Here is a 27,701-nt window from a genome sequence, read left to right on the forward strand (position 1 = left end):
TGGGGCCAAATAGAAGGTCCACGGTCCTGTAACAAGGTTAGAGAAGGAGCTGGTTGAGTTCGAGATCAGGTTGCTGATATAGCTTGTTTATGAGGAGCAATAATAACAACAATAATACATTGTTTTTATGTAGCGCTTTTCAAGGACCCAAAGTCACTTAGAGGAGTGATTTTGTTTATAAGACTTTTAATTGTATAGTGTTGATCCATAAGATCAAATGGCTTGTCTGTATTGTCATCTGTCAGCATCAAACCATTGATAGTCAATAATATTATCCCCATAATGTCCTTGACCACAAAAACAGAATGTTTCACCACAGGAAAAGTACTACAAGTGTAGTGCTAACACCTGTTTTGCATTTCAGAATCAAGATACTGTATGTTTTAGTTACCTTTTCCTACTACAAACGTTTAACTAGTCCAGTTTGGAGTTGGGAGATGGGGGGGGGGGGGGGGGGGGGCAATGAAATGTGAGAGCAGAACTAACTCAATAAACCTTGTTCCCCAACTAAATGATCAAATGGGATTTCTGTTTTACTAAGTCTGCTACAACAGCCCTGCGGCTTGTTCTGTCCCTTCCTGCAGCATTTATTTAAAACACACAAGCTCTGTCCCCAATGGCACCCTATTCCTTAGTGCACCATGTAGGGAATATGGTGCAATTTTGGACACACACAGAGTAAGAGGACATGCTTGTTACAGACAAGCTGGGGCTAACACTGGTGTTTCCAGTTAGGGTGAGATTGCATAATAAAAGGACAAGAAGGGAAATGGTGGAAGTTTAAGAGGGTTGGCAGCAACATGAAAAGGTTCCTTCTTGCGGTTGGCTTGTAAATGAGACTCCCTTCAGTTCCCTACGAGGTACGCGGGCATCCCAGAAGGCTTTGGGGTACAATTACGTTTTTTATTTTCTGTTCTGATCTGATCCATTCCATTCTATTCTATACAAGAAGCAAATTTCCGTAACGTGGGATATACAGTCCATTCGGAAAGTATTCAGAGCCCTTGACTTTTTCCACTTTTTCCACATAACAGCGTATTCAAAAATTGATTAAATTGTTTTTTTCCCTCATCAATCTACACAAAAAAACAATGACAAAGCAAAAACAGTTAGAGTATCTGGAGCATCAGCATTTGTGCTACAGGCTAAAAATGGCCAGAAACAAAGTACTTTCTTCAGAAATTTGTCGGTCTATTCTTGTTCCGATCAAAACAAATCAAATCAAATGTATTTATAAAGCCCTTCGTACATCAGCTGATGGATGGCTGAAGTACATTAGTGAAGAGGTAACTCCGGGATCCTGGCCTTCTAGGCAGAGTTGCAAAGAAAAAGCCATATCTCTGTCCTGTGTCTGTGTTCTTTTGCCCATTAATCTTTTATTTTTATTGGTCAGTTTGAGATATGGCTTTTTCTTTGCAACTCTGCCTAGAAGGCCATCCTCCCGGAGTTGCCTCTTCACTGTTGACGTTGAGTCTTGCTCAATTGTTCACCGGGGCCTCCCACTCCTCTTTCTATTCTGGTTAGAGCCAGTTTAGCTGCTATATGCGAGGGGTCTGTCAAACTAGACACTCTAAAGTAGCTCAAGAGAGAGAGGGGAGAGAGAGAGAGAGAGAGATTCTGGTTAGAGAGAGAGAGAGAGAGAGAGAGAGAGAGAGAGAGAGAGAGAGAGAGAGAGAGAGAGAGAGAGAGAGAGAGAGAGAGAGAGAGAGAGAGAGAGAATGCAGGGCTCTCCAACCCTGTTCCTGGAGAGCTACCATCCTTTTGCTACACCTAAAGGTCTTCATCTACCCCTATATATTCCATAAATATCAAAAATTGTCTCCATTGCTGCAATGAGAGGACAGTGGCATGTTAACTACACAGCAATATACACATCTCCCTTATTTCTCCTAACCCCATGCAGTAACATAACATGCCTGAGGTATTCCCAGCAGGCATTGGCATGGAGAGCCCCAACAGTACCAACCAAGCTGGATGGATTTCAATCAGCCACCAAAATGATGTGGCTACCCAGCTCGGACTGCATAGGCCTGAGCTAAATATAACACTGCCCATCCTACGGCTTTGATGTGGTCAACGCCTCTGGATTTATGTGTCCCGAAACGCAACCCATCAAATTACAGATCAGATGTAGAACCTTCAGCCCTAGAGCCTTATCAAACAATTTCAGCTCTGTGACATAGTTTTCCTAAAGCTGTCATAGGTAATTAGAGCCCACAGAAAATATCAGGAGGTATCTCTGGCATGTAGAGGATGGTGGCGCTGGAGAAGGAGTGTGGAGGATCGTGGACAGGACAGCTCAGCACTCACTTCCTGCCTGCCCACCCGCAGGCTCTCTCTCTCTCTCTCTCTCTCTCTCTCTCTCTCTCTCTCTCTCACTCTCTCTCTCTCTCTGACTGATGATAATTTCCCATGAGTGCAATAGTCAACAGCCACATCAGTCACATAGCCTACAGTCACATACAGGCTCAGGCTGGCCTAAACAGCTGTACTGTAACATGCCTCTGATGGTGTGGTGAACACATGCCTGCATATCTTTCTGAAGAAGATATTCATACCACCAGGTTAAAATACATGATGATGCACTCTTAGAAAAAAGGGTTCTTTGTAGAGGAATAGGCTTCTACCAAAAACCGTTGTGATCTGAAGAACCTAGAACCGTTGTGATCTGGTTCAACCTAGAACCTTTAACATCCTAATAACCATTTTTGGAAGAAAGGGTTCTTTGATGATTCTTTGGAAGGCAAGAAGGGTTCTACATAGAACAATATATCATATGTCCCAGCATTCTCTATTGTAGGGTGATTTCAAGAATTGGTTGTTTTAACATCTGTGTTTTTGCATGTACATTGATTGATTGATTAATTTGATGCTACACAAAGATACATAGCATAAATCCAATCTGTTTGCAGTTTTTGCACCCGTTACTGAGATAGTTGTTCCAGTTTAGAGGATTGAGGTAGTCTCAATAGTCAATCTTCAGTTGTTCCTGGCAGTTGTTCTGAAAGCAGGAAGGGGGGGATGATTAAAAATTCCACTAGTTGGTTATCCTAATTCTGGTTGGATTCCAGGAGGAATTAAATGTCACTTTGCCAGCCAACATAATGTGACTTGCAGGCCTGATGTGGCCTGTAAACCAGGAGTTTCCTAACACCACTGTAGAAGAGTGTAACTAGGCCCTCAAAGAAAGGCCTTATGATATGTATTGTCATAAATCATTTAATTTTAAAGACTAAAAAGAATGGTGGAACTATTCATAGAGGGTTCTAAGAAGAACGCTCCAAAGACAAAATGGTTATTGGTAGAACCCTTCATAGAGGGTGTGTCAATTGTAGGATACCCTGATGATTAAAAATCAACACACTTGGCTCTAGACATCGATTTATATATACTTTACAATTTTTGCAAGATCAGACATAATATCACAATAATCCGTGTTCATTTTCAGAAGTTGCTTTCATTTCAGCACATCTAATTTGTAAACATTTCAACTGTATTCAAGTATAACCTTTTTTCAATTGCACAAACACCCATCAAAATAAAGTTATCCTTCTTCTCTTTCTTGTGATGTACAGTAAAGGTCAAAAGTTTGGACACACCTACTCATTCAAGAGTTTTTCTTTATTTGTACGTACCGAGATGATGCGTTCTTATAGATGCAATGGAAATACAATGTGTTCCATTGAACCCATTTCAGCCATTACAAACATTTCTGTGGTTGTAACTTTAAAAGGATAAAATGACAGGCACAAGCAAGAGTATGAAAGAGTTGCAGGGATAAAATTTGACAGCAATCAATTTGGGGATGGCAGGGTAGCCTAGTGGACTTGCAACCTTGCGGTTACTAGTCCAAACCCCCGAGCTGACATGGTACAAATCTGTTGTTCTGCACCCTGAACAGGCAGTTAACCCACTGTTCCTAGGTCATCATTGAAAATAAGAATTTGTTCTTAACTGACTTGCCTAGTTAAATAAAGATACAAATTTAGCAAGATTTAAGTGTGACAGGAAATACTGTAAATGGCTGAAAAAGACAGCACCTCAGGTGGGCGGGGCATACATGTTGTAATGAAATGGCACCCAATTTCTAATGTTATACACATTCTCTTTGCTCTTCAGTGTACACAAGGGTTATCACCAGAGCAGGGGAGATAAAGGAGGTGGAAAGCACACGTTACAAACATGAGTCAAGGTCGAGTCAGACTGGATGGAAAAAGTACACAGCTTTAACCTTCACCATGCGTTTTTTTTTTTCCTTAGGCTAAACTGGATAAAGTCAGTCCTGTGTTATTATTGAGCCAACTCAGCCAAGGTCGAATCAGACTCAGGTGTTTAGGATGGAAAAAGTACACAGCTTTTTCCTTACAAACACCCACTCACCATGCTTTTTTTTCCCTTAGACTAAACTGGATAGAATTGATAATGGGATATCTTAAAATGGCTCATACTGAAACACAAAGGTACAAAAATAAATTGTGCATGATGAATACACCAAGGTGTTCCTCCTATTCCATCATGGAAATGATAGATATAAAAAAAGGTATCTGTCTTTCCTTAATCCCTCCATCCTTATGCAGAGAGAGCCTAATTACAATTCATTCCTAGTAATCACCTCCCTTTGACCCCAACCACAGCCTATGGCCTTCCCCAAGATACATTAATAAAACATGAACTCTTTGTAATAGGCCCTGCATATCATAGACCTGGTTTCCTCTTTGCTTTATGGGAAAAACATTCATCATGGGCTGTGGCGTGTCAGGATGTGGGGTCAAATGGGGCTCTAATATATTCATAATGACACAGGAGTATGGAGGAAGAGGATTCCTGTTACAATGGTAGCCCATTGATATGAGTTGGATAGAGAAAGGATTGGAGACAGCGATGGCCAAACATTTCTAAATACATTAACAAAAAAATGATTACAAAATATCATAAATATCAATGCACCAAAATAAATTGAAATGTATTTCATTAAAATAGATGTATTTTGTATTTTAAAATACAAATTGCAAGTAGCCCGTTGAACAGCAAAAACATTCTCAGTAACAGTTAACATAAACAACAGCATATCACAGTCATAAAACATGTATCTATCTTAGTTGAATGCGCTGATAGATGGGAGTGAAGACATCAAAGCCATGAAATAACACATATGGAATCATGTAGTAAACAAAAAAAGTTTATGACAGCTTTGCACACTATTGGCATTCTCTCAACCAGCGTCATGAGATAGTCACCTGGAATGCATTTCAATTAACAGGTGTGCTTGTTCATAGTTAATTTGTGAAATGTATTTCCTTCTTAATGCGTTTGAGCTAATCAGTTGTCTTGTGACAAGGTAGGGGTGTTATACAGAAGATAGCCCTATTTAATAAAAGACCAAGTCCATATTGTGACAAAACAGCTCAAATAAGCAGAGAAATGACAGTCCACCATTACTTTAAGACATGAAGGTCAGTCAATTTGGAACATTTCAACAACTTTGAACGATTCTTCAAGTGCAGTCGCAAAAACCATCAAGTGCTATGATCAAACTGGCTCTTATGAGGACCGCCACAGGAATGGTGGGAGTCACACATGCTCTCATCACACCATAGTGTCATCGGACTTCTGACACCAATGCAGGGTGAAAGGGAGCCACAAAACATGAACTACTTTAAAATAAAATATTTTAGAAAAGCATTTTAAAATACAAATTACAACTCTTGAAAGAAGGTTGTGTCAAAGTACATTGGCGTGTAGTTCAACCGTTAGCAACTAAATTATCCTTTTAAAACTTAGAGCCAATTTTTTTTATAATTGGTTGAAGACATATATCTGGTGTATTAGAAGCAATTATTGGTTACACGAAGATTGCAATTATTCCATTCACTATAATGGGGGACCCTGTTTTGTGCTAACAATGCCTGCAGTACAGCGGTCAACCTTGAACATCCGGGGTTTTAATGAGATGAGGCAGTCGTTCACACCTGGTTTGTGGTTGTCACTAGTTACCACAGCCACAAAATCCAAAACCCCACCTACAGTGCTTTCAGAAAGTATTCAGACCCCTTCACCTTTTCTACAATTTGTTGCGTTACAGCCTTATTCTAAAATGGATTCAATTGCTTTGCCCTCATCAATCTACACACAATACCCTATAATGACAAAGCAAAAACAGGTTTTTAGACATTATTGCTAATATATTCAACAAAAGAAACGGAAATATCACATTTCCATAAGTATTCAGACCCGTTAGTCAGTACTTTCTTGAAGCACCTTTGGTAGCGATTACAGCCTTGGTTTTCTTGGGTATGACGCTACAAGCTTGGCACACCAGTATTTGGGGAGTTTCTCCCATTTTTCTCTGCAGATCCTCTCAAGGTCTGTCAGGTTGGATGGGGAGCGTCGCTGCACAGCTATTTTCAGGTCTCTCCAGAGATATTCAATCGGGTTAAAGTCCGGGTTCTGGCTGGGCCACTCAAGAACATTCAGAGACTTGTCCCGAAGCCACTCCTGCTTTGGTTTTCTGCTCTCTGTACTTTTTTTCATTCATATTTCCTTCGATGCTGACTAGTCTCCCAGTCCCTGCCACTGAAAAACGCCCCCAAAGCATGATGCTGGCATCACCATGCTTCACCGTAGGAATGGTATTGGCCAGGTGATGAGTGGTGCCTGGTGTCCTCCAGACATGACGCTTAGCATTCAGGCCAAAGAGTTCAATCTTGGTTTCATTAGACCAGATAATCTTCTTTCTGAGAGTCTGAGAGTCTTTTAGGTGCCTTTTGGCAATCTTCAAGTTGGCTGTTCAAGTTGACTACTGCGGATTGGCTTTCCTTTGGCTACTCTACCATAAAGTCCTGATTGGTGGAGTGCTGCAGAGTTGGTTGTCTTTCTGAAAGGTTCTCCCATCTCTCACCTCCCTGACCAAGGCCCTTCTCCCCCGATTGCTCAGTTTGGAGTCTCTGTGGTTCCAAACTTCTTCCATTAATAATGGTGGAGGCCACTGTGTTCTTGGGAACTGCAGAAATATATTGGTACCCTTCCCCAGATCTGTGACTTGACACAATCCTGTCTCGGAGCTCTACGGACAATTCCTTCGACCTCATGGTTTGGTTTTTGCTCTGACATGCACTTCTTCTTCTTCTATGGTATAATGGCATTCACAACAATTAAATGTCCATTCCGCCACCTACTGAACAGATGGATAATAAGGATCCCAAAAAGGAAAACATTTGGGTAAAAATAAATACAATATCATACGAACTACCACAAAAGAAATGAACTAAACAAAATCAACCTGCTTTCCTGTAAAAACATAATTGAAATCAGTTCAGAACACAGGCTCAGAAGCCTCCTGTGAGGGCAGAACATTTCCTAGCAACAATAGTCCTTGTAATGCTCTGCCCTTAAGCCTTGGAGCCCCAAAAACGTATTGGCTGCAGATATAATGACATCCAGCCTCTTGGACGTCTTTGACACTTGTGCTGTACAATTAATAGCTGTCACTATAAATGCCACAAAATCTACCTTCACAATGAGTGCATTCAGATCACGCCATTGACTTAAAACACTATCAACTTGTTGCAATGCATCCACCGCCATATCTTCAACACTGTTGCCTCTTGCTCCTTCGACTCTCTTCACTGCCTCCACATCCGCTGCGCCTCCCTGATCCTTGACACCTCGTGCTCCTTCACCCTAACAGGTCACTCAAGGATGTCCCCACCACAGATTTTTCAAGATTATACTTCCACCGTCTGCAAACATTTGACACATGACCATATCATTTACAGTTCCCGCACTGTACTGGTTTGGACACGAATGCTCTCACCACATAACTCACAAATCCAAGCTTCACATATTCAGGTAGTCTCCTCAAATAACAATAATGCTGACAGACTTTTCTCTTTCCATTTAACATACGGGTCAGACTACGTGCACTGACCACTCTTGGGATTTTCTCCTGGGATTTTCTGACTAAGGTACTCATCATCTATATTCAACGAGACTATATTCAATCAATACAATTAACCAAAACTGGGCCGCTTCTAGTTACCTTGCTTGAATCCACCTTTCACACTGCTTTCTTCACAGACCTCAATATAACAAATGGATTTCCCATATTAATCTCCTTGTCCAAAAACACAGTCCAATAAGAAATGCATTATTGGACCGGTCCATGTCTTCTACAACAACTTTTGCTTATTTTGTTCCATTCTTTGATTTCGCTATTTTCCATTCACTATTACACACTTCACTTGCCGCACTTTCAAATTCAAGCACAGTCGCCATTTTCTCCCTGTCCACCAGCCTCTGACATGCACTGTCAACTGTGGGACCTTATATAGACAGGTGTGTGCCTTTCCAAATCATATCCAATCAATATAATTTTCCACAGGTGGACTCCAATCAAGTTGTAGAAACAGCTCACGGATGATCAAAGGAAACCGGATGCACCTGATCTCAATTTCGAGTCTCATAACAAGGGTCTGAATACTTATGTAAATAAGGTATCTCTGTTTGATTTGTAATACATTTGCTAAATGTTCTAAACCCTGTTTTTACTTTGTCATTACGGGGTATTGTGTGTAGATTGATGAGGGAAACATGTATTTAATCAATTTTAGAATAAGGCTGTAACATAACAAAATGTGGAAAAAGTGAAGGAGTCTGAATACTTTTCGAATGGACTGTCTTTCTTCAATTTCTCTCCTTAACATTTTGTTTTAAACCTAACTCTAACCTAACCCCTAACCTTAACCACACTGCTAAACGTATGCCTAACCATAACCTGGAATTAAGATCAAAAAGCACATTTTAGTTTTCATGAATTTTTATGATACAGCCAATTTTTACTTTGTGGCTGTGGTCACTAGTGACAACCCTGGTGTTCGTTTGGCAAGCCAGAAACCTGGGGTGTATTCATTCCGCCGATTCTGTTGCAAAATGTTTCTTAAATAGAAGCAAATGGAACAAAACGGGGTGGGAGCACCCTGCATTTTCTTCAATAAAATTCTTGTTTTGCTCTGGTTTTGTTTGTTTTTTAAATTGTATTAATGCCTTCATTTTGCTGAACCCAGGAAGAGTAGCTGCCGGCTTGGCAGGAACTAATGGGGATCCTTAATAAATTCAAATACAAATTTGGTTCTCAAACGGTAAACTGTTTCTGTAGTGAATACACCCCTGTTTGTTTAATTTTTTAAAAATTGAACCTTTATTTAACCAGGGGAAACCCATTCAGACCAGGGTCTCCTTTACAAGGGTGCCCTGGGAAAAATAAATCAACATGATCAGTCTCAATAAAGCACTATAAATGTACAATAACACATTACAACAAATCAAATTAAAAAGCAAAATATACAATTACACATCAACCAAAACAAGTGCCGTTCTCCTTCACCACATTCCTCATTAAGGTCCCGAACAGACCCTTCGAGACCAGGATCAAGCCTCAAAATGGCCTGTAGGTCATTCCATGTGCAAGGGCAGGGGTGTCAAACTCATTCCCTGCAGGGCCTGGTATCTGCTGGTGCATTATTCTCCATATTCCATCCAGTAATAAATTACATTAGATCATTCTTGAAGAAGTTCCTCCAGTTCCTTTTGTTTTTCCTTTAGCTTATTTTGTATCTCTGTAGTATCCTTTCTTTTGCTATCTATTAGTTCATGTAATTCCCTTGTTATTCTTGTCTCTTTAGACAGAAACTGCTTTTTTATTATTGATGAACATTGAATTGGTGTAGACCTTACTCTAAAATAATTCCTTACAAGCCCTTAACCAACAACGCAGTTGAAGAAATAGAGTTAAGAAAATATTTACTGAATAAACTAAAGTAAAAAAAAGAATCTAATAATAAATAAAAAAAATGTAAAGTACATATCAATATAAGGGTATATACAGGGGGTTCCAGTACCGAGTCAATGTGCGGGGTGGAGGTTAGTCGAGATAATTTGTAAAGTGACTATGCATAGATAATAAACAGTGAGTAGCAGCAGTGTAAAAACATAAGGGGTGTCAATGTAAATAGTCCAGGTGGCCATTTGATTAATTGTTCAGCAGTCTTATGGCTTGGGGGTAGAAGCTGTTAAGGAGCCTTTTGGTCCTAGACAACTGTCTTAGTCAGGTGCTTTATAGTGCCCATAAAGCATCTGACTAAGCTAAGGACCCTGGGACAAAACACTTCCTTCTGCAACTGGATCCTGGACCTCCTGAAGGGCCACCTCAGGTGCTATTGTTGAACGCTGAGCTGTAGTCAATGAACAGCATTCTCACATAGGTGTTAACTTTGTCCAGGTGGGAAAGGGCAGTGTTGAGTAAGATTGAGATTGCGTTATCTGTGGATCTGTTGGTGCGGTATGCAAATTGGTGGGTCTAGGGTTTCCAGCATGATGGTGTTGATGTGAGCCATGACCAGCCTTTCAAAGCACTTCATGGCTACCAACGTGAGTGCTACTGGGCGGTAATCATTTAGGCAGGTTACCTTTGCGTTCTTGGGCACAGGGACTATGGTGGTCTGTTTGAAACATATAGGTATTACAGACTCAGTCAGGGAGAGTTTGAAAATGTCAGTGAAGACACTTGGTCCATTGGTCAGTGGATGCTCTGAGTGGACGTCCTGCTAATATGTCTGACCCCGTGGCTTTGTGAATGTTGACCTGTTTAAAGGTCTTGCTCACATCGGCTATGGAGAGTGTGATCACACAGCTGTCCGGAACAGCTGGTGATCTCATGCATGCTTCAGTGTTGCTTGCCTCAAAGCGATCAATAAAAGCATTTAGTTCATCTGGTAGGTTTGCGTCACTAATTTATTTTTTATTTAACCTATTTAACTAGGCAAGTCAGTTAGGAACAAATTCTTATTTGCAATAGGGGCATACCCTGGCCAAACCCGGACGATGCTGGGCCAATTGTGCACTGCCCTATGGGACTCCCAATCACGGCCGGATGTGATGTTGCATGGATTCAATACAGGGACTGCAGTGACGCTTCTTGCACTGAGATGCATTGCATTAGACCGCTGTGCCACTCGGGAGCCCCTGTAAACAGGAATTAGGAGGATAGAATTATGGTCAGATTTGCCAAATGGAGGGAGAGGGAGAGCTTTGTATGCATCTCTGTGTGTGGACCATGTGTTTACCATTCTGGTAAAAATGAGGTCAACTGGATTTAAGTTTGGCTACATTAAAGTCCCCGGAAACTAGTAGAGCCGCTTCTGTCACGTTCTGACCTTAGTTCCTTTGTTTTTGTCTTTGTTTTAGTATGGTCTGGACTGGAGTTCGGCCTAGTATGTGAGTTGGGGTGGGCAGTCTGTTTGTTTTTCTATGTTGGTTTTTGAGTTCGGCCTAGTATGGTTCTCAATCAGAGGCAGCTGTCAATTGTTGTCCCTGATTGAGAATCATACTTAGGTAGCCTGGGTTTCACTTTTGGTTTGTGGGTGTTTGTTTCCGTGTGAGTTTTTGGGCAAAACGGTACTGTTTCGTTTTATTCACATCGTTTATTGTTTTGTTCCAGTGTTCAGTTTGTTTATTAAAAAAAGACATGAACACTTACCACGCTGCACCATGGTCCTCCTCTCTATCTCCAGACGACATCCGTTACAGCTTCTGGATGAGCATTTTCCTGTTTGCTTATGGCCTTATACATCTCGTTGAGTGCATTCTTAGTGCCAGCATCAGTTTGTGGTGGTAAATAGATGGCTACGAATAATATAGATGAGATCTCTCTTGGTAGATAGTGTGGTCTACAGCTTTTCATGAGGTATTCTACCTCAAGCGATCAATACCTTGAGACATCTTTAATATTAGATATCACTCACCAGCAGTTATTGACAAATAGACACACACTTCTGCCCCTCGTCTTACCAAATGTAGCTGCTCTGTCCTGCCGATGCATGGAGAAGCCAGCCAGCTCTATATTATCTGTGTCGTCGTTCAGCCAAGCCTCGGTGAAACATAAGATATTACAATTTTTTATTTCCTGTTGGTAGGATAGTGTTAATCGCAGGATTGTCAAGTTTGTTTTCCAATGATTGAACATTGGCCAATAATACGGAGGGTAGTGGTGGTTTACCTACTTGTCGGCTAATTTTTACAAGGCACCCGCTCTCCTCCCCCTTTTCCTCTGTCTTTTCTTCATACTGATGACGGGGATTTGGGCCTTGTCTTGACAAAGCAGTATATCCTTCGCGTTGGACTCATTAAAGAAAAAATCTTCTTCCAGTTCGAGTAATCACTGTTCTAATGTCCAGAAGCTCTTTCCGGTCATAGGAGATGGTAGTAGCAACATTATGTACAAAATTTGTGACAAACAATGCAAAAAAACAAACAAAATAGCACAGTTGGTTAGGAGCCCGTAAAACAGCAGCCATCCGCTCTGACTCCATTATAGTAAATCATCCTGAATATTAAGGCTATAGTAATTTCATGTTACACACATAGACACTTAGCCATGTAAATTGGCTGGTGTAACATCTGATTCCGGCACACACTCTCAAACACCTAGATCCCCTGAACGCAGCTCACTCTCCAGATCCCAATCACCTGAATTCTAATCACCTGTTCACACAGTGAACAGGTCATTATCACACACTATTTAGTTCAGTTCTTTGCACCCTATCACTTTGAGGCATTGTTTGTTTTGTGACACGTCTATCAGAGCTCTGTTTTTCCCGTGATTTGCTCCTCCCATGTATGAGAGTTTTTGCCTGCCTCACTAACGATGCATTTCACCTATTCCCTGCTATCTACCTATTGCCTGCTATCTACCTATTGCCTGATCTCCCGGACTACATTACTAGCCTTTTCCCTACCTGTACTGTTGCCCTATTGGTCCCCCTGTGTATGACCTTCTGCCTGCCCCTAGACCCAGCAACCTGCCTCCTCCTGTGGTCCTTTGCAATAAACACCTGCTGCGCCCTGGACTTGAAACCAGCTGTCTCTCCTCGTGTTCATTACAGCTGGGTTATTATTTATTTGGACATCACACATCATAGTCTTACTCTTATCCAGACATCTCACTAAACATCTCACTCTTATACATACTCTCACTAAATCACATCCAATATCATACACATCAACCTACTCAGATTTACCACAGACATAATATCTTGACTCAATTTTCTAACATCTGTGACATTGGCTCACAGGCAAACAGGCAAGGGAATTAAACAAATAGAGCCTGTTTCTTGAATTCTAAACAGACATTTGAAAAATCTTATTTTGACTGTCACAATACCTCTGATGGCAGTAACTTTACAAGCACTAATTATGGTAAATTTAGACTGAGAATAGTATCTAGTTATGGTAAGGTGTGAAATAAGTATAGCCAGTTATAATTGTAACTGCTTAGCCGATTATTTAAAAAAACTCAGTCTTTACGTGGCTAAAAGAAAAGGAAAATAACATACTGTTTACAGGAAACTATATCACATCCTTAGATGAAGTTCTGTGGGAAAGGAATGGGGTGGTGAAATAATTATGTCATGGACAAAGGAACTCATAAGGTGTGTTATTAATTAACCCAAACATGTATCTGAATGTGCAAATAGTCAGGAATGATTCACAAGGAAGTTGGATCTTTTTTGATATTAAAGTGGATGGAAAACAGATTTGGCTTATTAATCTATATGGTCCAAATCAGGATGATCCATACTCCTTTGAAAATATTTAGACCAATTTATTGAACTTAGAGGCAACAAACGATTAAATCATTATGGTGGGAGTCTATAACACAGTGTTAAGTACCTCAATGGACTGTAAAGGAAATCTCTCTACAAACTATCACCATACCCATAAGGAAATTACAAATATTATGGAAACATTAGAAATAGTGGATATTTGGAGACTAAAAATACATGACCTTGTGAGATATACATGTAAGTAACTTAATCAAGCTAGTCGCCTTGACTACCTTCTTGTCTCTATCTCTTGCATCAAAGGTTAAAAAAGTATTAATAGGAGACAGAATGCGATCTGATCTAAATTAGCCTTCACACAACTCTTATAGAAATTCCACGTGGACGGGGATATTGAAAATGTAATCATTGTTTACCGGAGGACAATTTATTTTGAACTAAAACAAAATAATTTATCACTGAATTTTGTCCAGTATAATATAGGTTCAGCAAATCCCCTTATTGTTTGGGATACCTATATACTAGATACTATAAAGCTATTTATATCTAAAGAGACAAGACTAACAAGGGAAATACATTAACTAATAGTGCAGGTAGATAGCAATATAAATGATACTGCAGAGATACAAAATAAGTTCAAGGAAAAACAAAAATAACTGGAGGAACTTATTCAAGAATGATCTGATATAAGCTATTACAAAAATAAAGAATATGGAATATGGAGAAAAATGCACCAAATTCTTCCTGAGTCTCCAACACAGGAATGCTACCAAATATAATTTGCAGAAATTCGTTACTGAAGACGGAGTCATCTATGATTCTCCAAATGATATTTTTATAGAGGAAGCTTCATGTTTTTAGCAGATGTTCTCTTTTCTGTCTCATCCTCACCCTTTGAATGACGATTACTGCAAGGAATTCTCTCCAAACAATAAAAACAAAATAGAAAGTTAATAAATGTACAAAAGGATCAGTGCGAATGCCAAATTACAGAGTAATAACTTTGAGGCTATTAAATCCTTTCAGTCTGGAAAACCCCCCAGGCTTGATGATATACCGGTTGTAACGACAGATTTCCTCCTCTTCGTCTGAAGAGGTGTAGCGAGGATCGGACCAAAACGCAGCGTGGTAAATGTCCATGTTTTAATAGTATAAACTGAACATGACACAATACAAAATAACAAAGTGAATATAAACGAAACAGTCCCGTGTGGCACAAACACTGACACAGGAAACAAACCAACAGTGAAACCAAGGCTACCTAAATATGGTTCTCAATCAGGGACAACGATAAACAGCTGCCTCTGATTCAGAACCATATCAGGCCAAACATAGAAATGGAAAAACATAGAAAAACACACATAGACTGCCCACCCCAACTCACGCCTTGACCATACTAAACAAAGGAAATAAAGGTCAGAACGTGACACCGGTAGAGGTATGTCAAGCCTTTTTTGATATACTCAAAGCTTCATTGTTAGCTTGTTTTATCTACTCATATAAAATAAAATGTCATTTGTCAAATGCGTTGAATACAACAGGTATTCACCTTCACCTTACAGTGAAATGCTTACTTACAAGCCCTTAACTAACAATGCAGTTTTCAGAAAAATATGTTTTAGTAAAAAATAGATAAGTACAAAATTAAAATAATTAAAGCGAAGCAGTAAAATAACAGTAGTGAGGCTACATACAGGGGGGTACCGGTACAACGTCAATGTGCGGCGGCACAGGTTAGTCAAGGTAATTGAGGTAATATGTACACGTTGGTAGAGTTAACATGACTATGCATAGATAATAAACAGAGAGTAGCAGCAGCGTAAAAGATGGGTACAATGCAAATAGTCTGGGTAGCCATTTGATTAGCTGTTCAGGAGTCTTATGGCTTGGGGGTAGAAGCTGTAAAGAAGCTTTTTGGACCTAGAGTTGGCACTCCGGTACCGCTTGCCTTGTGGTAGCAGAGAAAACAGTCTATGAAAAGGGTGGCTGGAGTCTTGACAATTTTTAGGGCCTTCCTCCTATAGAAATGGTAGTCTGTCAGGTACTCAGCAGGAAGGTCTGATTTCATCATTATTGAAACACGACACAGAGGACAAATATAAAGATCCAGTCTATCAAAAAAAAATGGAGGCCTCCTTCACTTCAATGTTGTGATGCAAAAATACTAGTGAAATGCATTTAAAAGGTTTTACCAGGTATTGTTCATCCTGTTCAGACAGGTTTTTTACATGCACGATACATTGGATATAATATACGACAACTAACAGAAATAATAGAACAACATGCTTCATCTAAGAAGCTAGGCCTGGTATTTATAGCACATTTTTAAAAGGCCTTTGATAAAGTAAGACTGGATTTTATTTATAAATGCCTGGATCTTTTAATTTTCGGTGATTCTATTATGAGATGGGTAAAAGCAATGTAAAGCAACCCCAGGTGTAAAATAGTATTCTCAGAGAGTTTTGAAATGTCAAGAGGAGTTAAACAAGGGTGTCCGCTGTCAGCATATCTATTATTTATGACCAGCAAAATGCTAGTTATAAAAATCAGATCAAATAACAACTGTAGGGGATTAGAAATCCAAGGCTTAAAAACAAAGATGTCCATGTATGCCGATGACTCAAGTTTTCTATTAAGTCTGCAAGCCATATCCCTGCAATGTGTCATTGAAGACCTAGGTAACTTTTCTTGACACTCTGGACTAAAACCTAATATTACATATTGTATCTTTTAAAAAATCCAACTTTTAAATGACACTGCAGTTTACCTATAAAATTGACTGACAGTGAAGTAGACATACTTGGTATGTGAGCTCGGAAGATTGAATTTCAATAGAAAATGTGTAAAAATAGACAAGATCCTGCAACCATGGAGAGGTAAGAAACAGTCTATTTATAGAAAAATTGCACTGATTAACACCTTAGTCGTATTTCAGTTTAGTCACTTATGGTGCTGCCTACTCCTGATGATTATTTTTCAAATCATATGAGCAAATGTTTTTCTGTTTTATCTGGGATGCTAAACCATTCAAGATAAAGCATTCCTATCTATATAATGCATATGAACTTGGCGGATTGAGATTATTTGATATAAAAGCATTAAACCTCTCTCTGAAAGCTTCACTTATCCAACTTGTTGTATGATGTTTATGTCCAATGGCTGATGAGCACCGATACGTTTTATATGTAATTTATTTTCATAAAAAGGATTTGCCAGTAGATTGTTTAAGTGATTCATGATGATGACTGTTAGCTTCCTAGAGAAGATTTTGAAAGTATGTCCAATCAAAGCTAGTGTAGATATAACGTGATTTGACGTAATTTTATCTGTGGCAATGACTTTGCGCCTTTTTGGATGAGCACTTCTAATGAAACTCTATGGTAGCACTTGAATATTCGAGCTCTACTCTTTTGCAGTGACCTAGTGTCCCCATGAGTGACAGAACACTGAGCCAATTACAGCGCAACTGGAGAACATTACCCACCCCTATGCTCCATATTTTCCTCTGGCTGCCCCACCACCAAAGAAAATGCTGAGCTAGGCTGAAACACCTGCATTTTGGAGCTGCCTTACTCAAGAAAGCAAAAAAGAGACTAAGTTTTTATGGGTCTTTATTAACTCAATTATTACGTATCAATTACGTATCAAAAGCGCAATGTACTGCATCATGGGAAAGTTGTGATTAAAGTGACTGATCTACAAACAATAATGAGTCGTTATTTATGATGCAAGGTGATTTGTTGTTTGCAGTCGTTTTGATGCTCTCGAACTTGACCAATAGCTCTTTGCTGGACAACGCAAACTGGTACCTAGACTTTGTGTTGCACTTTGAAACCCACACCAACCGTTACATATAGCACCACCCACCTGGTGAAATGCTGTGAAAAGATGGGCATAGTTCAGCGGTAAAACTGAAGCAGAAGAAAGTCGAGGAGTGAAGTCGGGGGAGGTGCATCTACTATAGCCAAAGGTCAGATACTGATGTGGTTTTCCAATAGGAAGGCTCAGTGGTAGTGTTTCCATTGTTTACAAAAGTTTTTGTTTGTAATGTCGAAATAAACATGTCTACAACCCCATATCACACACTCACAAACTGTAAATATATGTGTGTACATTGTACTAACAATTTGGGAGAGAGGGCCTCAAACGACTGCAACATAAAGCTAGTTTGCTAAACAGTGCATTATTTCTGGCAATGTTCAGCAAGTTTAGTTACGAAGACTTTGCATCCCGTTTCAGTCACGTCTTTGGTCCCGTTTGTGTGGGTCAAACTTCATGACATTTGATCACATGCAATCGACATGTAGGTGCATATTGGACGTGTTGGTTGACATGTAGACGCACAATTTTATCTGAATTATGCAACACACATTGAAAGGCGTGACCAAGGATGGTTGGTGGACAAGTTTCGGCATGGTTTAGATCTTATCTGTCAAAAAAATATCAGTTTGTCTCTGTGGATGGTTTGTCCTCTGACAAATCAACTGTAAATTTCGGTGTTCCTCAAGGCTCCGTTTTAGGACCACTATTGTTTTCACTATATATTTTACCTCTTGGTGTTGTCATTCGGAAACATAATGTTAACTTTCACTGCTATGCAGATGATACACAGCTGTACATTTCGGTGAAACATGGTGAAGCACCAAAATTGCCATCCTGTGTTTCAGACATAAGGTAGTGGATGGCTGCAAATGTTCTACTTTTAAACTCAGACAAAACAGAGATGCTGGTTCTAGGTCCCAAGAAAAAGAGAGATCTTCTGTTGAATCTGACAGTTAATCTTGATGGTTGTACAGTCGTCTCAAATAAAACTGTGAAGGACCTCAGCGTTACTCTGGACCCTGATCTCTCTTTTGACAAACATATCAAGACTGTTTCAAAGACAGCTTTTTTTCATCTACGTAACATTCCAAAAATCAGAAACTTTCTGTCAAAAATGATGCAGAAAAATGAATCTATGCTTTTGTCAGTTCTAGGTTTGACTACTGCAATGCTCTACTTTCCAGCTACCCGGGTTAAGCACCAAATAAACTTCAGTTAGTGCTAAACACGGCTGCTAGAATCTTGACTAGAACCCAAAAATGATGTGATATTACTCAGGTGCTAGCCTCTCTACACTGGCCTCCTGTTAAGGCAAGGGCTGATTTCAAGATTTTACTGCTAACCTACAAAGCATTACATGGGCTTGTTCCTACCTATCTTCCCGAATTGGTCCTGCCGTACATACATACACGTGAACTACGGTCACAAGACGCAGGCCTCCTAACTGTCCCTAGAGTTTCTAAGAAAACAGCTGGAGGCAGGGCTTTCTCCTATAGAGTTCATTTTTTATGGAATGGTCTGCCTACCCATGTGAGAGACGCAGACTCGCTCTCAACCTTTAAGTCTTTACGGAAGACTAATCTCTTCAGTTTCAGTAGGTCCTATGATTGAGTGTAGTCTGGCACAGGTGTGTGAAGGTGAATGGAATGGCACTGGAGCAACGAACCGCTCTTGCTGTCTCTGCCTGGCCGGTTCCCCCCTCTCCACTGGGATTCTCTGCCTTCTCTGCCTAACCCTATTACAGAGGCTGAGTCACTGGCTTACTGGTGCTCTTCCATGCCGTCCCTGGGAGGGGTGCATCACTTGAGTGGGTTGAGTCACTGATGTGATCTTACTGTCTGGGTTGCTGCCCCCCCTTGGGTTGTGCCATGGCGGAGATCTTAGTGGGCTATACTCGGCCTTGTCTCAGGATGGTAAGTTGGTGGTTGAAGATATCCCTCTAGTGGTGTGGTGGCTGTGCTTCGGCAAAGTGGGTGGGGTTAAATCCTGCCTGTTTGGCCCTGTCCGCGGTATCGTCAGATGGGGCCACAGTGTCTCCTGACCCCTCTTGCTGTTTGGGGTTTTATGCTTGGTTTCTGTACAGCACTTTGTGACATCAGCTGATGTATGAAGGGCTTTATAAATACATTTGATTGATTGATTGGTGGTCTCTCGAACGCGCCCATTGAGTCCCAGAGGAAATGGGAAAGGGCGTCTCGGAATTCCCACCACGTGCGCGCAAATCACCCTTTTACGATAATGAGCATTTGATTGGTCCAAATCGAAAACATGGTAATTGTATAAACCATCTCATTGGTGAAGTCCTCCAGGTCCCTAGAGAACACAGCGCAAAGCCTCCAGACAAGAGATCCTTGGGCGTCTCATACTATGAGAAAGTAGTACGTAGTAGTACATATCATTATATCTGAGAAATTACACAATGGTTATTTTTATATTGTATAAATCATCCTATTAATTCCTCTATCTCTACATTTCAATTAATCATTGCCGGGTATAACGACAAATTCCAGGAAAATACCGAGTAGTCTTTCGGGGCGGAGGGATACAACCATCCTCCACTCGTTAAAAAACATTGGCGTTATAGAAAAGGTAGGGAAAGACCGTGACAAAGCTCAGACAGCAAATACATTCCGTAATATCGACAGTGTTTTGGACTTCTTACTATATTTTGTGATTGCTACTAGATAATAGTTAACCGCTCTGCAAGTGTACTGTTTTCAGTACTTCAAGAAAACTGGCATCTTCAAAGTGCATGAATTAAGATACAGGATTCTCGTTGTACGCAGCGTTTCTAATCTGGAAAAGGACGATGCGGCATTTTATTTGAGACATCGACGGGGCGGGTGGAGTTGGCACACTGGATTTATTAGCTAGCCGCTACCAGCGCTAACCTTTTCAATCATATTTACATAGGATTGGATCAGAATCTACCTTTTAAGATAAACACGAATTTAGTTAAGTCTTCCGTTCGAATATGTTGTTGTCAAAGTTTGGCTCATTCTCGCACATTTGCCACCCTTCGAGCATGGACCATTTACCGGTGAAAATACAGCTCCAGCCAGGTATGATTCGAACCCGCTGTCATTCTTCGTGCTTTACATAGCTGGAAAAGATGGACTTTGTTGAACTAGATCTGTTAGTCATTCATGCTTCCAATAATGAAATAATAATTGTATTTGACTAACTAACTCTAAAATCCTTGCATGGGACTATTTTAAATGGCTTCGTACTGTCGATATGCACGCCAACTGTGATTTAACTTAGCTAACGTTAGCTAGGTAACTATACCTGTCTGTGTCTGGAAAAGCTAACGTGAGTCAACAGCTGCGACTCGATTGCTTATCTTGCGCTATGCAAGACGAGACTGTCGTGTATGCTTATCTGCTCTGAATTTGATGTTTCGCCAGTGAAAGTGGAAAAGGAGCCGTTCGAAAAGGTCTACACTGTGGGATCCGTGCTGGGCAGCGGTGGATTCGGCACAGTCTACGCTGGTAGTCGGCTCTCGGATGACGCACTGGTAAGCATAGGAGCGCTTTGATCTCGGCACATGGCGCCATCAAGGCATCTCATAGTTATTTACTAATTTACTTCGTTGTATCTAATGTGTATTTGATTTCTCTATCCCGAAATTAGGTTGCAGTGAAACACGTGCCGAAGGAGCGGGTGACCGAATGGGGAACTATTGTAAGTATCACCACTCCGGTTTGTTTAGGTTTTTCACCCATGTCAGTTGTTGTTTTTTGATAATTGAATCGATTCTAGGTCACTCAACACATTTGTGATTCATATTTTCTTACAGAATGGTGTGATGGTGCCTTTGGAGATTATTTTATTGAAGAAAGTCAGTTCGTCGTTTCGGGGGGTTATAAAACTCCTGGATTGGTATGAGCGACCAGACGGCTGGTTGATTGTTATGGAACGACCAGAGCTGGTCAAGGATCTTTTCGATTTCATAACGGAGAAGGGCGCTTTGGATGAAGAGACAGCAAGGGGATTTTTCCGTCAGGTTTTGGAGGCTGTCCGCCACTGCTACAGCAGCGGGGTAGTTCACAGAGATATCAAAGATGAAAATCTGCTGGTAGACCTACGCACTGGGGAGCTCACGCTTATTGACTTTGGTTCAGGGGCGATTCTCAAGGACACGGTCTACACTGACTTTGACGGTATGTACTCTACCCTTACTCGATGCGTTGCCAGCAGTGGCTCCGTTGTATTTTCTGAGTTTGTTGTGTTTTTGAAGGTGCGTTATAGTCTGCACTGACCCATGACTTGTTTTCAACTATATTTGTTTGTTTTACTTGCCTTATTAGATCATCTTAGATCATCTGATGATATAATATCCCCCCCCCCCCCTGTATTTGCCGGTGTGTCCACACGACGCTGTGACGCAGTGGTTTGTTTTTTGTACCTCATAGTTTTCCCTCGGTTGGTGACGTTATCAGCCATCCATATTCATTTTGATTCTCCCTGTGTAGTTCATTTAAAGTGCCTTTTAAAGTGTCATATTAGTCAATTTAACACACTAGTGTTGTAAAATAGGTTATTGTTGTATGTTGATAATTGTCTGTTATGTTAAGAAACGCTCATTTCAAAGCCTTTAGGTAATAGCAATTGGGCCAGCTGCCACGTAACATCTGTTTGTTGTGAAACCTGAGCTTGGGCTGATTCATGTCACGTGATGGCTCACATTGCGCACTCGAGTTTTTGTTTGGTATCCAAGTTACTCATGCCTGGAGGGAGGGGAGTGAGGCGGGTCACCCAGTTTCATAGAGATTTGTTGTGGAAAAGAAAAAGCCATTATTAACACCAGTATGACATCCTTGTTTTAGATGGAATTACGCTTTCCTTGTTTGACCTTTTTATAGAGACATTGTCTGACTATTTTTAAATATCCATCATTTATAATCTTTCCAAATCATACAGGTTTGCAATATAGGCCAATTTATATTATTATTGTCACATGAAATGTCCCAAATAAACTGTTCTGGTGCTATTACAGAATTCAATGAGTCACTAATCAGCCCTTTCTTCTCCAGGTACAAGAGTTTATAGTCCGCCAGAGTGGATCCGCTTCCATAGATACCACGGGCGCTCCGCTACGGTGTGGTCGCTAGGGGTGCTGCTGTATGACATGGTCTGTGGAGACATCCCTTTTGAGCAAGACGAGGAAATCCTCCAGGGGAGACTGTACTTCAGGAGGAGAGTGTCTAATGGTGTGCACTACCTCCAATATACAACCTACAATCATAACACATTTCTAGTCTTAAAACCTATTTCTTAACACTATTTTCTACTTTGTGTCTTCCTGCCTGTGTGTTCCTATAACCCTCTATCTCCCTCTTGTCCCATAAAATGCTAATCCATGTTTTCCTCTTTTCTCTCCCTCCTTCCAGAGTGCCAGCAGCTGATCAAGTTGTGCCTGTCGTTACGGCCCTCAGACAGGCCTACTCTAGAACAGATCCTTGACCACCCGTGGATGCGCTTCGCTGGGGAAGTGTCGATGTCCAAGCCTGAGGATGGGGACATCCGGCTGAGGACCATCGACACGGACACATCTAGCACAAGCTCCAGCAAGGAGAGCCTATGAAAGAAGGAAGAGGGGATGAGAGGAGAAAAGGAGTGAATGGACATGAGGGAATGGGGGGGGGGGGGGGTTTAACTGGACTTAAAATGGCTCTGGTCCTTATGCCCCACCATGGCTTGGGCTGGCAGAATTATTTTTGGTTTCCTTTTGTAGGGAATTATTATAATTTATTACGGTTTGTTCTTCCTTTTATCTTTTGTTTATTTTTTTTATAACTCATGAATTGTTTCCAAATGTGGAACATTTGCTGTTTGGGCGGTCTTTACCAGTGACTATTTATTTTGTACTTTATTATTTTCTAATTTGTTATGACAAGGCTGATTTATGCATCTGGTTTAAAGCCCCTTATTCAGACATAGCTGCTCTCATAGAGCTTGGAGAATGCTTTATATTTAAATGTTTTTGATTTGGAGTGCCTTTTTGAAAGCTGCTTCTCGGGGGCTTTTGTCATAACTTTTTGTTGTTATAACCCTTTCGGGCTGGTTTGTTTGTACGTATCCCACCCTGTCATGATGGAGATTAGTTGTCTTCCTCCATAACAGTGTGGTAAACTACACCACCCAGCATTCTTACGGATCATAAAATGGGATGAAGGTGGGAGTTGACTGTTGACCATGGAATACTTGAAATGCAACTCACGCAAACTGCGCCCCCTTACTAAGCTGCTCACTCATACTACAGCCTCGAGTTGTTTGGATTTCTCAAAATTGGATCCTTTCATTTCTGAATGTGTATTAAAACTACATTATCTGTGTGTTTAGCCCCTTGGAAATGTATTTTAATTGAATGTTTTGCCTTTCCCCCATCTCACTACTGGCACTACATTGCTCTTGCCCTGGACTGGTGTATCATGGCTTAAGTGTGAAATGCACAATCAATGCAATATTCATGGTCTCAGTTATGTCTTTCACAATACAAATATTGTGCAGTCCCCCCCCCCCCTTCCCGTGCTGTTAATTTATACAGAATGTGTAGACATTCCACACTCTTTTGGCTCATATTTATTGTAGATGTTTAAGAGAAGGTGAGAAATCCCAGAATTTGCATATCTTTACATGGCCTTTTGTTTTGCATTCCTGTATTGATATTTTTACACCAACATAAAATCATTTTTTATTTTTTTTTAGGTTGTGGATGGATGCACTGAAGTTGTTGAAAGGGAATAAAACAAGGTTTACTTACATTTGGAAGAGCTATGAATGTGATTGAACTCCTTTTTATAGTCCTGTAAGTAATGTTGGATTGACTTAATCTAAAAGTGCATCTGCTTTTTGGGGTACATTATACTTGTGCTGTCTCCATGCATTAAACTCCATGGACGCACATGGCTATTGGGTTGGATAAGGCTATTCTAGTTAGTGACTATGATGAATCTGTGGCTTGCCTGGTGTTAGATATTCTCTTTCAGTTTAGCTGTATGACATGAATGATAGAGATCTGGTGATGCAATTTTTTTTTTATACAAACATTTCAATTAAATCCCTTTGTACATAAATCATACTTGTGTTGTCTTATTGACCTACTGGTAAAAATTCCTCATACAGTCATTGATGAAACTCTATAAACCAAACATTGTTAAATGGGTAAGGATGTTTGCATCTATCTATAGACAGTCAGAACAACCTCAATTTGTCGGACATGGACTCTACAAGGTGTCAAGCATTCCACAGAGATGCTGGCCCATGTTTGTATTTCTATTTATTATGGATCCCCAGCAGCTACTCTTCCTGGGGTCCAGCAACATAAGACTTACATACAGTTTAAAATACTACATGACATTACATTTCATAACACCTTCCCCAACACATTCATTGTGTGCCCTCAGGCCACCACTCCACCACATATTTACAATACAACATCCAGGTGCCTGTGTGTGTCTTCTCAGTCCCCGCTCTTCCATAAGGTGTATTTTTATGTTTTTTCAATCCGATTCTACTGCTTGCATGAGTTACCTGATGTGGAATAGAGTTCCATGTAGCTGTGGCTTTGTATTACTGTGCACCTCCCATTGTCTGACTCCAATGCTTCCCACAGTTGTGTCAAGTTGGCTGGATGTCCTTTTGGTGGTGGACCATTGATACACACAGGAAACTTGAGTGTGAAAAACCCAGCAGCGGTGCAGTTCTCGACACAAACCGGTACGCATAGCACCTACTACCATACCCCTTTCGTAGGCACTTACATCTTTTGTCTTGTCCATTCACTCTCTGAATGGCACACATACACAATCCATGTCTCAATTGTCTCAAGGCTTAAAAATAATTTTACCTGTCTCCTGCCCTTCATCGACACTGATTGAAGTGGATTTAACAAATGACTGCTTTCACCTGGTGTCATGGAAAGAGCAGGTGTTCGTAATGTTTTGTATACTCAGTGCATGTGACGTGGCTGTATTAGCTGTACACAGAGAATGACTGAGTAGGAAAGTGACACAGGCATGAGGCAGGAGCCAGAGACATGCATCATCACACTCACAACACATCCCTGAACCTAGCTAGAACTAATTGCTTTTCCATTTAATGCTGCCGGCCTCATCTGCCTGCCATACAATAACAATAACATAAGTCACTTCATTATTGGTAGAGCAGAGCAGTGGGCTGTGAGAAAGAGCAAGGTAGACGATGTTCGTCATCATCTGTAAGTCAGTGTTCTCCAGGAAGTGGTAGTGGGTGATGGAGGGACAAGTGTTGTTGTTGTGGTGGGGAGGTGCTGCCCCCTCTGGTGACTCCCTGCCCATGAGCTGTTATGGCACCTCACCGTAGATAATGACTATAGGCACAGATCTAGGGGCTACCCCTCAAGCTAAACCTTAACTGTTTGAAGTGAAAAACACATAACAGATCTTAGTTCAGTGTCTAAGTCAAGTGTCCATGGTTAACTGTTAAAGTGTATCCTAAATATGATATGCAAAGGACATTTTTATAGCTCTCCCTATCTCATGCCTGGAGGGATAGGAGGTAAAAATCATACATCATCAAATCAAATCAAATACAATTGTATTTGTCACATGCGCCGAATACAACAATACAGCCTTACAGTGAAATGCTTACTTACAAGCCCTTAACAAACAATGCAGTTTTAAGAAAATACCCCAAAAAAGTAAGAGATAAAAATAACAAATCATTAAAGAACAACAGTAAAATTACAATAGCGAAAATTACAATATACAGGGGTACCAGTACAGAGTCAGTAGGTGGGGCACTGGTGTCGAGGTAATTGAGGTAATATGTACATGTAGGTAGAGTTATTAAAGTGACTATGCATAGATAATAACAGAGTAGCAGCAGTGTAGAAGAGGGGGGGGGGGGGGGGGAGGGGCAATGCAAATAGTCTGGGTAGCCATTACATTAGATGAGTCTTATAGCTTGGGGCTAGAAGCTGTTTAGAAGCCTCTTGGACCTAGACTTGGCGCTCTGCGGTAGCAGAGAGAGCAGTCTATGACTAGAGTGGCTGGAGTCTTTGACAATTTTTAGGGCCTTCCTCCGATACCGCCTGGATTTATAGGTCCTGGATGGCAGGAGGCTTGGCCCGGGTGATGTACTGGGCTGTACGCACTATCTGTAGTGCCTTGCGGTCGGAGGCCGAGCAGTTGCCATACCAGGCAGTGATGCAACCAGTCAGGATACTCTCGATGGTGCAGCTGTAAAACCTTTTGAGAATCTGAGGTCCCATGACAAATCTTTTCAGTCTCCTGAGAAGGAAATTTGTTTTTGTCATGCCCTCTTCACGACTGTCTTGCTGTGCTTGGACCATGTTAGTTTGTTGGTGATGTGGTCGCCAAGGAACTTGAAGCTCTCAACCTGCTCCACTGTAGCCCTGTTGATGAGAATGGGGGCATGCTCGGTCCTCCTTTTCCTGTAGTCCACAATCATCTCCTTTGTCTTGATCACATTGAGGGAGAGGTTGTTGTCCTTGCACCACAAAGTCAGGTCTCTGACCTCCTCCCTATAGGCTGTCTCATCGTTGTCGGTGATCAGAACTACCACTGTTGTGTCATCAGCAAATTTAATGATGGTGTTGGAGTCGTGCCTGGCGATGCAGTCATGGGTGAACAGGGAGTACAGGAGGGGACTGAGCACGCACCCCTGAGGGGCCCCCGTTTTGAGGATCAGCATGGCAGATGTGTAGTTACCCACCCTTACTACCTGGGGGCGGCCCGTTAGGCAGTCCAGGATCCAGTTGCAGAGGGAGGTGTTAAGTCCCAAGGTTCTTAGCTTAGTGATGAGCTTTGAAGGCTCTATGGTGTTGAACGCTGAGCTGTAGTCAATGAATAGCATTCTCACATAGGTGTTCCTTTTGTCCAGATGTGAAAGGGCAGTGTGGAGTGCAATAGAGATTGCATCATCTGTGGATCTGTTGGGGCGGTATGCAAATTGGAGTTGGTCTAGGGTTTCTAGGATAATGATGTTGTGAGCCATGACCAGCCTTTCAAAGCATTTCATGGCTACAGACATGAGTGCTACGGGTCGGTAGTCATTTAGGCAGGTTACCTTAGTGTTCTTGGGCACAGGGACTATGGTGGTCTTCTTGAAACATGTTGGTATTACAGACTCAGACAGGGAGAGGTTGAAAATGTCAGTGAAGACACTTGCCAGTTGGTTAGCGCAAGCTTGAGTACACATCCTGGTAATCCAATGTCTGGCCCTGCGGCCTTGTGAATGTTGAACTGTCTAAAGGTC

The 27,701-nt window shown here is 41.1% G+C and overlaps 1 protein-coding gene across 1 annotated transcript; it reads left to right on the top strand.

Annotated features, from left to right (window-relative positions):
• The first annotated feature begins 20,009 nt into the window (after positions 1-20,009).
• On the top strand, positions 20,010-24,517 carry LOC139393060 (serine/threonine-protein kinase pim-3-like). Its single transcript, XM_071141398.1, has 6 exons — positions 20,010-20,500; positions 20,846-20,955; positions 21,072-21,122; positions 21,238-21,601; positions 22,475-22,651; positions 22,832-24,517. The coding sequence occupies exons 1-6, from the start codon at positions 20,413-20,415 to the stop codon at positions 23,023-23,025; spliced, it is 984 nt and encodes a 327-aa protein (XP_070997499.1). The 5' UTR covers positions 20,010-20,412; the 3' UTR covers positions 23,026-24,517.
• The last annotated feature ends 3,184 nt before the right edge of the window (positions 24,518-27,701 follow it).

Source organism: Oncorhynchus clarkii, chromosome 33 (genome assembly GCF_045791955.1).
Source record: "Oncorhynchus clarkii lewisi isolate Uvic-CL-2024 chromosome 33, UVic_Ocla_1.0, whole genome shotgun sequence".
Lineage (NCBI taxonomy): Eukaryota > Metazoa > Chordata > Actinopteri > Salmoniformes > Salmonidae > Oncorhynchus > Oncorhynchus clarkii.